The sequence below is a fragment of the Xenopus tropicalis genome, chromosome 9 (genome assembly GCF_000004195.4).
Source record: "Xenopus tropicalis strain Nigerian chromosome 9, UCB_Xtro_10.0, whole genome shotgun sequence".
NCBI lineage: Eukaryota > Metazoa > Chordata > Amphibia > Anura > Pipidae > Xenopus > Xenopus tropicalis.
In genome coordinates this window covers 29238617-29251116 of record NC_030685.2, presented here as the reverse complement: position 1 = coordinate 29251116, position 12500 = coordinate 29238617, and the positions used below count along the sequence as shown (strand labels likewise).

At 41.4% G+C, this 12500-nt stretch overlaps 1 protein-coding gene across 2 annotated transcripts; it reads right to left on the bottom strand.

Moving 5' to 3' along the window:
- Positions 1–652: 652 nt before the first annotated feature.
- Positions 653–6700, bottom strand: uncx (UNC homeobox). 2 transcript variants are annotated; one of them, XM_018097060.2, is made up of 3 exons: positions 6275–6410; positions 4462–4637; positions 653–1979 (listed from the first exon to the last, which is right to left on the bottom strand). In XM_018097060.2, the coding sequence occupies exons 1-3, from the start codon at positions 6399–6401 to the stop codon at positions 966–968; spliced, it is 1317 nt and encodes a 438-aa protein (XP_017952549.2). In that variant the 5' UTR covers positions 6402–6410; the 3' UTR covers positions 653–965.
- Between the last annotated feature and the right edge of the window lie 5800 nt (positions 6701–12500).

The following is a 12500-nucleotide window of genomic DNA, read 5'->3' as shown; positions in this document are numbered from 1 at the left end:
ATGCACATACATTTGTTAGGCAATAAACACAAACAGGCGGGGGGGAGGGGAAAGGGGGGGCAGCAGGAAGGGGGAGCAGATTGGGAACTCTGTGTATATATAGATATATATCAATATCATTTGTATAAATACATTGTGTGTGTTTATGGATATTGCATAAGTATTTGCATGACTGTGTGCTCATGAAAATTACATAAGGTTGTGTGTTATTGTGTTTTATGGAAAGTGTGTTAAATCAAAATTACACAAGCGTGTATATATGAGAGAGAGTTGTATTTAGGGAAAATGTAGAAGTGTATGCGTATTATATTCCTGCGTTTATGTGTGTTTATGGAAATGACATGTGTTGTCTGTGTTTCATGTTACTGGTGTGTGTTTCTTTGTGAGTCTGTGGGAACATGTTTTCCCTTTCAAGAGTTGTCAGATTTAAGCGTCTATTTTAATGGGTAAGAATGTATACACTAAATACGCACACAAACGCATAATGAGTGTGTAGTTACATTGCATACATACTTTGTATACAAACAAATGTCTAACTCCTGGTAAGGAAAGTATTTGTAACACACAGACAGAGTTTCCACAATATACGTAGCCATGTATATATATATAAATATATATACATAAGTATATATGAAAACCAGCAGACATTAGAAACAGTTTTAAGCTTTATTTATCAAAAGAGTTTTACATATATAAATATCTTTATACATTTTTGCATTTTACAAGATTGAGGATTTACGTTGCTTTTGTTCATGGGGTTGGTCTTTTTATTATTATTATTATTATTACCATAATTATGATTTTAATCTGAATATCTGCTGATATAAAGCCGACCTAAGAAATCACTGCGCCCAACTGGCACCTGGATAGACTAAGTGGATAATACGGGCTGGAGGAAGCTGTCTGGTGGGTTCAGCTACTGGGAATGTTAGAAGTCTGTAGAGTCCATAAGGATGAGGGGAGGCTTAGTCCATATCTACCTCTTCACAGTCTAAGCTGGGTTTGGGCGGGCAGGTAGAAGTTGAGCCATTCGGACACTCTGGGGTCTCTCTGTCGCTTTTCAGGGACTTGGGAGACTTTGGCTCAGAATATGTGCTGTCCAACTGCTCAGTCCCTGTGTCTCCAGAGCTGGAGGTTGCCCCATGGTGGTCACCATTCTCAGTCTTACATACTGTTAGAGTGGTGCTCTGGGTTGAGTTCGTGTGTTTGTTGGGGTATAAGTTCTGTGCTGAGTTCGGGGAGGTATTTAGACTGGGCTGACCCGAGTTACTGTTATGAAGAGAGTCCTTAATCCCAGGACTGGGCAGTTCCTGGGCTGAGTTGGATTTAATGGAAGCCTGCGGTACTATAAATCCCAGAGGTTGGGTGATGGGGTACAGCAGAAAATGTCCCTTCCCAATTAAGGTTCGGGGGTTCGTTAAACCTGGAAATTCTATCCCTGTCTTCCGTTTGGGGGGAGAGTCAGACAACAGGCTTTCTACGCTGAAGGGATTGAGTTTCTGGAAGGCAGCGCCTCTCCCATTTGGGCACAAGCCTGAGTTGTGGTTGGCTTCAACCGGTGACTCCTTGTCACTGACCCTGTCCCTTTGTCCTGTGTTTCTTTGGCTTTGGAAAAAGGCTTGTCCTGTTTGGTCACAGCTTGCTTGGGTTTGGCTTCTGCTTTGTCCCATATCAGGATGGCTGCTCTCCAGTGAGCTGGAGTCAAGGTTCTGGGAGAGTCCACTGTCACTGTCAGAGCTGGGGGTGTGCAGGGACATGTCGCCTGGAGAGTGCTGGAGTCGGTTCTGGTTCCTTAACATCTTCTTCTCTTGCTTTCGCTTCTTTTTCTCCATTTTCTCCAGCTCCTTCCTGGCTATCTCCTCGGGGTCCATGGGCTCTCCACTGCAGGTGGTGGGGTGGGAATTATGGGCTGGCCTCCCTGGGCCCTTCTTGGTGTTCTCTTTCTTTCTCCACTTAGCTCTGCGGTTTTGGAACCAGACCTACACACCGAATAAGGAAAATCAATTAACATTCAGCACTGGCCGAGAAGAAGACAATTTACTCTTGTGTATCACTTAATCTTTGTTGTTTTTAGCTAAACTAAATTGTCCTACAGATGGAGAAACTTGTCAATCTCCCAGTGGTGTTAATTGATGCTCCAATTCTTTGTGCAGAGGGCTTCTTACAGACCAGAAAATCATATATATATATATATATACGCTTTAATATATTCGTGTTAATTGCAACTTTCCCACAAGCAACATATGAAATTCTACATGCTACATAACATGAGTGCTGTTTTATGATTTAATGGACGGTTAATATTTTACTTAGTAACTTGCCTAAACCGTGTAAAAGAATAATTGTAACACTAAAGTGATGAACTGTGAAGACTTGCACAGTTTATGTATGTAAATACACAAATACACGGTATATTTAATACAGTTGTTATTCTTTGCTGCATCGGCCAATAATTCGCATTTTGACAATTAACTTACTCTATTAATTGTCACTCTTTCGTGACATTTATAAGTTTGGGGGTCTATAAATCTTAATGGCTTACAGATCAAAACAATCGTTAAACAAATCTCAGTTATCCACAGTATCAGATTCGTTACAGGGATGCCTCATGGATGTACGTATTTAAAGATAATAAATGAAAATCAAACAATAATATTTTGGGAATGAAGGGAAATGTTGCAGCCGGTACATTTATGAAAAGGCCTCACACTAGACGTGCAACAGTATATCCATAATCTAACTGCCCATGACAAATATCATTCTATTAAATTGGCCGCCACCGATCAGATAAACATTGTTATCTTGTAAATTCGTCATCCATTTCCTGCCAATAAACAACCATTGTTGTCAGCTCCAGTTTAATGCAGATTTATAGGGTCTTCTGTCATTTCCAGCGTGATATTTATTTTAAATGATCATTAATAAATCAGACCTGAGCACTGGGAGGATTATTACATATTTGAAAGGGTGATACAGCGTTTTAAAAGGTTTCACCACCCAAAAGCTGTTCTTTTGCATAATGAAAACAAGCAGTTAAAGGGCATGTAAACCCAAAATGTTGCCACATGAAAAAAACGTAACGTTCAGATTTACAGTCATTGCAACAATGTCAGAGGTTTTACAGTTGTTTGAAAATATAATCGCAGCTGAAACTATTTTATTTCTATATTTTATTTTCTGATTTCTGCGTTTGACTATTGAAACAATGCAGACAAAGTCAGGTTTTTAAAGCAGCTGGCTTTTGGTACATTGTTTCAGAAGTCAGAACCAGAAGTGCAGAGAATATAAACACTGACATAGCTTTCAATAGCAATTGCAAACGTTAGACTTTTTTAATTATGGTATATTAGAATGTTGCTTCTTTCATTATGCAATAAACAGATTTTGGGTGGCGATTTTCTTTAATAAGAATAGACAGCTATGGTATGGAAATTGAGTGGGATCGCTCTTGCTTTGACCTGCCTGTGTTTTCGCCCCTGTAATTCTTCCCTTTGTGTTAATTCCAGGCGGTGTGACCACTGAGAATTACTCATTATGGTATTAGAGGGTGAAGCTGGGTCTAGCCTTCACTTAACAATCTCAGAACAAATTGGATAAAAGGGTTTCCAGACCAGAAGGCTTCACAAGGGGGGGAGAGAGCATTTGGTAAATACCCAGTGAAACAAAGCGAATGCTTTAATAATATTCTGCAATACACTTCTCCATAATAAATTCCACACCTCCAGGGTCTTAATTATGTGATCGCCTCACGCCTTTTATTCCCTTCATTTTCACTTTTTATTTAGCTTTAGAAAACACAGAAGCAGTTGTGTCTGGGGTGTATTTAATCTTGGTGTCTTCACAATAAATTTAAAAATCAAGTACGGATGTAAATATTTCACAAGTAACGATTTTGATTTTCTAATAGGGTCTAAAATTAAAAACAAGATGTTTTATGTTTTCCTTACAAAATACATTTATTGGATTCTTTTTTTTTGAAGTTTTCTTTTTACGCCGATTCAAATATATATGATTAAAATACACGTTGGTGTATGTTGGGAAAAAAGGGAATTCAAATGGAAAGGAAAGCCATAGATTTGTGTGTATCTGAATTCTAAAATAATTACATTAACCCTTGTTCGTATTAATTATGTATTGGCTATGTAGAAAGCGAGCTATTGTTTTGTACGATGATCATAGTTATGGCCTCTTGTTTTCCATAAACATGCAAATATAAATAATTCATGGGAGGTAATAACTCAAACGGAAGACATCTGTACGACAAGCTAGATGATATCGCTGGGTTTATTTGAAGCACATTACACAAAGGGGTTATGGAAATGCAAATCAAGATGCCACAGCAAGGAGATTGTTGTCTAATTAAAACGCCATTACAGCATGGATTTGGGATATTTGGGCTTGTTATTGTATATGGGGAAAGGAAGGGATAATGAGCATAAAGAGGTAACAAGATGGATCTACCTGAACTCGGGACTCCACTAGGTCCAGCCTCAAGGCCAGGGCCTCTCTCATAAACACATCCGGATAGTGACTCTCATTGAAAGCCTTCTCCAGCTCCTCTAACTGCCAGCCGGTGAAGTTGGTCCGGGTCCTTCTTCTCTTGCAGCCGGGGCTTTCCTTGTCCGGGTCGATCGAGTCTGCAAAGTGGACATTTGCAACAATATTAATACACTGATTATTAAAACGCGCAAGGGAATTATATACTGATCTGGGGGTGTACAGATATGTATATAAATGTACGACTCGATTTAGAGCATTTGTTTGTAATATAATATAAAGATTTATAGAGTCACAAGAGACAGAGGGAAAACACCATCTGCAGAGACAGGACGAAAATAGAAGCGAACAGTTTGCTCACCCTGCTCTCCCTCACCGATCAAAGCCATTTTATGGCTACTTCTGCTGTTTGGAAAGTGAATTTGGAGAATGTACAAGTGCCCCCCGCAGGGAAATGTCTATTCCATTCCCCCTTGTGTTTCTTCCCACGGTTTTGAGGATACCAGGCCATCCTATGGCACTTTCCTGGGGCCCAGGTACTGAGTGGGGGCTTGGGTGCTGTGGGCCCACACTAGTCCACTTTCTACTGTGCCCGACATTGCCCAGGCCTCTATAGTCTCCCACAGTATATACAGTCAATATGTACTGTAATCAGATCAAATCTCTAGCCATAACCCACACCACTACACACAAGCCTACACAAATACACATAATGTATTAAATTAAGAAGCATATATATTGTCATAGACAATAATAAAATATATACACATATCTAGGTATGTGTAGTGGTGTATAAATGTACTATAAGCATACATATTTATTTTAACGAGTGAAAAATATATATATATATATATATATATCAGTCCTTGTAGTGTCTGCACTCCAAAGCTTGTAACTTATACATAACTGAGTGCTTGACCTAATGCATGCATATACAGGTCTATATATATATATATACATACACACAGGTCTATATATATATATATATATATATATATATATACATACACACATACATAGTGTTGCACATATGCACAGTATGTACCTTTAACTTTTCCGTAACTGACTTAAATGAAAGCAATAATAAAGAATCTTTACTGTTCTTACTGTTATATTTAGCTAAGCACTATATATATGTATATTGTACATATACAAATATACTGAAGCCATGAGCTGTATTAATGCGTATATACATATATATATATATCTTGCTGTATGTACTGCTTCTTGCACACAAACATTCTTCAGTGTGCCCCTTACACTATACTACAGAATATTACACATAAACATCTCACATATACACTATTAGCTTAAATCCCGATACATATCCCCATGTCTGTGCTTTGGGGGTGCCTGACAGCCTGACTCTTTCTGCCCAAGGTCTGTGCCCCATTCCGTCCCCACATGTGGGTGCCAGTGTCCCCCTGCCCAGGCTGGCAGCACCCTATTACACGTCACTCCGCCATACCCTGTGCAGCTCCCACATAGTTTGGGGGGAATCGAGTTCCTGGGTGAGTGTGAGGCAGTATTTGCCCTGCCACTAGCCGATTCCTACCCCCTTATTAGTGCAGTTAGTACAACAGCAGTGTCCCCATTCCCCGACCAATAAACCCTATCCCTGAACACAGCCCTCCATTCCCGAGCATTGCACCCTATCTGTGAGCACCCTACCCCTGGCAATGCACAGCAGCCCTGAGTAATGCATCCTATTCCTGAGCAGTACCCTCCATCCCAGAGCAGTGCACCCTAACCCTGATCAGAGCGCCCCATTCCTTACCAACGCACTGAATCCCATAGCATTGGCCTCCATGGTACAAGCCATACAGGGCGCCGGCACTGGCCCTCTGCCTGCTGGGCTGCCAGACCCCCGGAGCCATTGTGGCGCTGATCCCCCACTCCCCCATGCCTTGCAGTCCCCGGGCCTTCTTACCTGACAGCTTGTATTGCTGACTGTCTCCGTTCAGCCCACATCCAGAGGGGAGCAGGGGGGTCGGGTTGATAACAGATGCAGTGCAGGAACCATTCAGTAATCCGTCTATAGAGAAGGGCACGGCGGCTGCTGCCGACTGCAGCTGGTGGCTGGCTAACTCATACACATGGTGGTGGCCGAGTGGGTAAGGGAAGCCCACCATGCCACTCATGGAGCCTCCAAACTGGGCATGAGGGTGCTCTAGAATCCTACTGTCCATCATCTCCCTGGGTAGAGCTGCCAGAGTGCTGCTGCTGGGACCCTAGAAAGCATGCAGTGGCAGGGAGCAGTGAGGAGGAGACATGCTGCCAGCCCAGGATCAGCTTTACTTTATCAACATCAAGCTCCCAATAATTAGCCCAGGCTTGGGGAATTTGGGGCCAATAAGAAACCTTAATCGGCCGTGACGTCACAGACGTGGCAAGCAGCAAACGTTCCCCATATCGATTGCTAATTATACCTGACACCCACCTCAATAAACAATATCAGCGCTGTCACAACAAGACAAGGGGGGCTTGATAAGAACTACATCACAACAAGGGGGAGGGATGGCAGCACAAGAACTAATGCATCTGATTGATACCCAGCTAAATACTACACACAGCCTGGGAGGGGAGAAGTAGAGAGAAAGAGAGGGGGGAGAAGAAAATACCCCCCCATCCCCTCCCTTCCCAAAGCACTAATAGATTTCACTTTAAAACATTCACAGGCTTGTTGGAGGGATTTCTTCAGCAGAAATGCTCTACTCTCTGAACCTTTAAAGCGATGTTGCTCCAATTACAGAGAGACATTGAGCGGCAAATAGACTGATCTAATAATAGGGGGGATTCATCATTCCTTTCCTGCAAAGCTGTCACATTGAATTTAAAACTACAAGGCATCTCCTACTCACAGGCCAGGCACACTAACGGCTTCTCCCCTTTTCAAAACAGTATTTAAAGATCTTCTCCATTCTACCAACAGCCAAAGAGCCCCCTTTAAATGGGTCTGATGTGAAGAAATTGACAGGGTGAACCCCCCCTTCCTCCACCCAGGAGTTTGTTGCTGCCACTGTCTCACTCTCCGGCAATTAAGTGGTTAAGTTGTTCTTGTTACATTAAAAACGGTGGGTTTATTGATTGAAAAACTAATATATCCGTGGGCTTTTCTGTGATTAATACACGCCTTTGGTCTATTTCAATATCGGGAGAAATGAGGCTTTGTTAATGGACTGTGATTTATTTATGTGTGTAATAAATGGGGCATATTATGACATATAAGTTCTTTAAACGACATGAATTTTACATTGTAGCAAATATAGAAATTACTCCTGTTTTAAAAAAACATCTTTTTCTTTCTTTCTTTCTTTCTTTCTTTCTTTCTTTCTTTCTTTCTTTCTTTCTTTCTTTCTTTCTTTCTTTCTTTCTTTCTCAAACCACTGAAGTGTGAATATTCCGAAAGCAAAGCAGGCAGGATAAAGGGCCCTGAATATCCTTTTTAGAGCTGTGCCTTGAATGCCCCCCACTGACTGGAGCAGCCGGGGAGTCGGATTTAGCGCCGGATTCACTTTTCGCCCGGTCCCTTATCAGTAGATAACACGCTGCCCGCAACCAGCGCACCAGCAGATAACACACATGGAACCAATATCCACACATAATGCATAATATATGAAAGCACAGCCCAAGGTGGCCTATATTAGTTCTTTGAAAAGCACCGTTTGCAAGTAAAATAATGTCAGCAAATATACACCACATACACATATGTATCACAAACACACACATAAATCCTCAGATTTTACTACAAAAAAGTACACAATTTGTTTTTATTGGTTATAGCAGTTTGATGTGACAATTGACATCACTAATGACATCAATAAACACTGTTTATAAGGGTATAATATACATCCATTATGTATATGTTTGTGTTTGCCGAGATGACTGGGCACATATGGTGGAGAATGCAAGCCCTACTGTGTGGCAGTGGGTAAAGGTTAATGCTACATTCGTTGAATCGATTTGGATGAAGCAACGTTTCGTGTAAAACTCTGCCTGTCTTCATCGGGCATAAACACACACCCCTACACAGACACACATATTATACAATTAGCACACCCAAAAACCGAAGCATAAATTAGAATAAACTTTTGTATATAATATTTATACCCCCCCCCCCCCAACACAAACACAAAGTGTAAGGTGTCTCTATATAAACATTTATATTACTCCTGATATAATCATTTTCCATTAAGAGAGTCTAGAATGACCCAATGTAGCAACCGGTACAATATATAATACAACATAATAATAAATAGAAATCTAACTCTTTTTTTGCATTTAAACTACTTGCCTTGTGTACATTATATGCTGCTAATTGAATAGTGCCGTGGTTTGCCTTCCCCTAGCCAGATTAAAGTCGAGTTGGCCCGCAGACGCTTGGGGTAAAGCTCTAAATGAGAACTGGAATTTCTCAGTATTGTGTAATAAAAGTAGAGATAAGGCAATGGTGTTGGTATTAATTCTCGGGTCAGGGGCCAAGGGCTTCGCTTTTCACCATAATTTAATTTCTATCTCAATAAATACGAAATGTAAACTGTGTCCTCTGGACTAAATTTTGCCTGTAGCAATGATCGCCTCATTTTATTGTGTGTGTGTTGGGTTTGTGTAGTCGAATGTAAAGGGGAAACGTGTTTCTGAATACAGAATGGTAATCAAGGCGAGGGAGAAGAAAGTCTGCTCTCTCTCTCAATCTCCCTCTCTTTATTATAAAGAATTAATTCGACTTTATTTATCCCATTTTCTGGAGCTGACAGAATGTTAATTTGAGTTGAAATTTCTTTCGCCTCTCACTCCCTGACCCCATGCACCCAGATTGGCGTGTTGTAATAACCTGAATCTTTCAACAGAAGCCCTGATAATTGTTACCTTATTAGCATGCAAATTGTTTAATTAATATTATTATGAAGAAGCATATAATCCGTCCCTCACTTGACCTCGAGTCCACATAGCAACTGCCTTTCTGAATTTCAATGTGTACATTTTTTTTTTTTGTTTAAAATCGACTCTGTTTGAATGTTCCAAGAGCTTTAAAATAAGATCTGAAATAAGTGTTTGAGAGCTTGCCTTTAAAGGAGGAACTGGGCTTTGATATCATATCTCTTTCTGTGCCTTTCAGTCTCAACACAACCCATCCAAGGCGTTTTATTCTCTCTTTTTTATTTTATTATTATTATTTTTTGAACATCAAAATTTAATAATTGCCTCCTTGTCAATTGGCTTCTTTAAATTCAAGCCCCTTGAATCTGTGAGTGCTGTTCCAAGCAAACAGACTCACAGCAGCTCATGAAAAGCAGCTCTTGACATCAAGTCCTGGGAGACACTGCATTTAAATCCCTTTTTTCTGCAGCCGAGTGACATTGTCAGATGCTAGCTTTAATTAACTTGATAATAAGACGTACAAGGCTCGCATTCAGTAAGGCAGGTCCGCCTCTCCTTGTTTCTGCCTTTATCACAATCTGGGTGTTTCATCTTCTGCTGCTTGCTCCTGGCTTTTGCAGCCCAGTCATATATACTGTATAAAAGGCAAAAGGATGATGCCTGGGCTGTCAGGTAGCCTATAGGACTGTGTGGGAAGCACATGATGGCTAATAAATAGCAACCAATAGTCTTTTTTGTAAGGTTTTGGGAACAGCAGCTCAGGGAAGCTAGTAGGGACTCTAACACCAGGGCCCACACCTAGACAACATACATACATATCAGGGTTGCCAAATCTTTTGCATTATACAAGTGGAACATAAGTAAAGTAGAAACAAGACTAAACCCCAATACACCAGTTGTAAGTTGCCATTCTCTCTCCTGGCCTGTGCTGGTTTAATGGTTACTTAAGTTCAGTATTATTATCTATAGAGAGACAAGTAGACCAGGCCTCAGAAGCATAGACTGTTTTGGGGAAGGGGGGGGGGATTGCCACTTTGTGATCCAAAGCTTCCTTGTGTATTTGGGATTTACAGATGCACAGCAAGTGTTCTGTGATAACCAAAACAGGCATTTGAATGAAGCCTGGATAGGACTACATCAGTCTATAATCCTCCCCTCTGGCCTGCATAAAGGGATATTGGCTTTGGTATGGTAGAATGGCTTCCAGATATTTGGGTTACACTTTATTCACAAGGCACCTTGCTAATACCAGAGACATTTCAGAATAAATGAAGGCTATCCCAACTCGCCTAAAAAAATAGCACATTGATTTACTTATCTCAAGGTCTAATAAGGCAGGACCCCGTTTGTCTATCAGTGCACAAATAATCGTTCAGTTATTCATGCACCCATGCAGATATATGTATGCTGTAGGGAGGCACTAAGCCCCCAGGTATTGTAGCTTTGCAGAGCTTGCAAGGAAATATAATATAATGAGTGGTTGTTCCCTATCCTGCCTCCCCAGCAAAGTTGGCCAAAGAGAGAATGGGACTGGTTTGGGCAGAAGAGGACTGGAGAGGGAATGGAGGTATGGAGAGGGAAAGCGACCAAGGCAGTAAGGCTCGTACTGTTTTTCATTGCTCTGCACCTAATCCCACTCACTACTGCCACCTAGGGACCGCACAGCTCCAGTAAAGTTACTATCCTCTTTATCCTCTAACCAATTTATAGAGCTCCTCTCTGCTCACACAAACCCAAGTCAGATTCCTGTCTGCTCACACAAACCCAAGTCAGATTCCTCTCTGCTCACACAAACCCAAGTCAGATTCCTCTCTGCTCACACAAACCCAAGTCAGATTCCTCTCTGCTCACACAAACCCAAGTCAGATTCCTCTCTGCTCACACAAACCCAAGTCAGATTCCTGTCTGCTCACACAAACCCAAGTCAGATTCCTCTCTGCTCACACAAACCCAAGTCAGATTCCTGTCTGCTCACACAAACCCAAGTCAGATTCCTGTCTGCTCACACAAACCCAAGTCAGATTCCTGTCTGCTCACACAAACCCAAGTCAGATTCCTCTCTGCTCACACAAACCCAAGTCAGATTCCTGTCTGCTCACACAAACCCAAGTCAGATTCCTCTCTGCTCACACAAACCCAAGTCAGATTCCTGTCTGCTCACACAAACCCAAGTCAGATTCCTGTCTGCTCACACAAACCCAAGTCAGATTCCTCTCTGCTCACACAAACCCAAGTCAGATTCCTGTCTGCTCACACAAACCCAAGTCAGATTCCTGTCTGCTCACACAAACCCAAGTCAGATTCCTCTCTGCTCACACAAACCCAAGTCAGATTCCTGTCTGCTCACACAAACCCAAGTCAGATTCCTCTCTGCTCACACAAACCCAAGTCAGATTCCTGTCTGCTCACACAAACCCAAGTCAGATTCAAACAAGCGCAGGATTTCACTCACTTTTCCATGAATCCATGGTATTCTGTTCTGTTTGTATGGCATTGTGCAGGTGATTCAGAACTAATTGCAAGCCCCTCGGTGCTACTACCTTACACCCCCCCTCATTGTAGCCTCTGTGGTTCGATACAATATCGTATGGGCTTAGTTACAACAAGGCAGCACTGTAGACAATTACAATGTTGCACTTCATTTTGATACATGAGCTTCTCTATGAGTCCATTGACTGATACTGTGTAACAAGCTCAGCACCGAGTTCACATTCACTTCTCACACTTTTGTATAGGTTTGTGGTTCTTGTTAGGAGGCTTAACCCTTGGTTCATAGCTCAGATCCTGTTCTTCTCTATTCCACCACTACTTTTCTGCTGGTTAACCCATGCAGTGCCAGTGACATATGATACCAGAATAAGCACCTTTTAAGAAGCACTTTATAGTTCTATATCGATGGTTATAGAAACAGTAAATATAAATTGTCCCATTAAAATGTCACAGCCCATTAGCTCACATCATTATATAGTTCACTAGGTGGAAATAGGATTATAGCTCCTCCCTTTGTGTGTAGCGAGTGTGCCAGATACCTCTGTAGCTCTCCTAAACAGTTATATTAATTTACGACTATCAGCATGCACATAGAGTTCTGTCTATGATAGGGGTTAGACCACCAACACCTA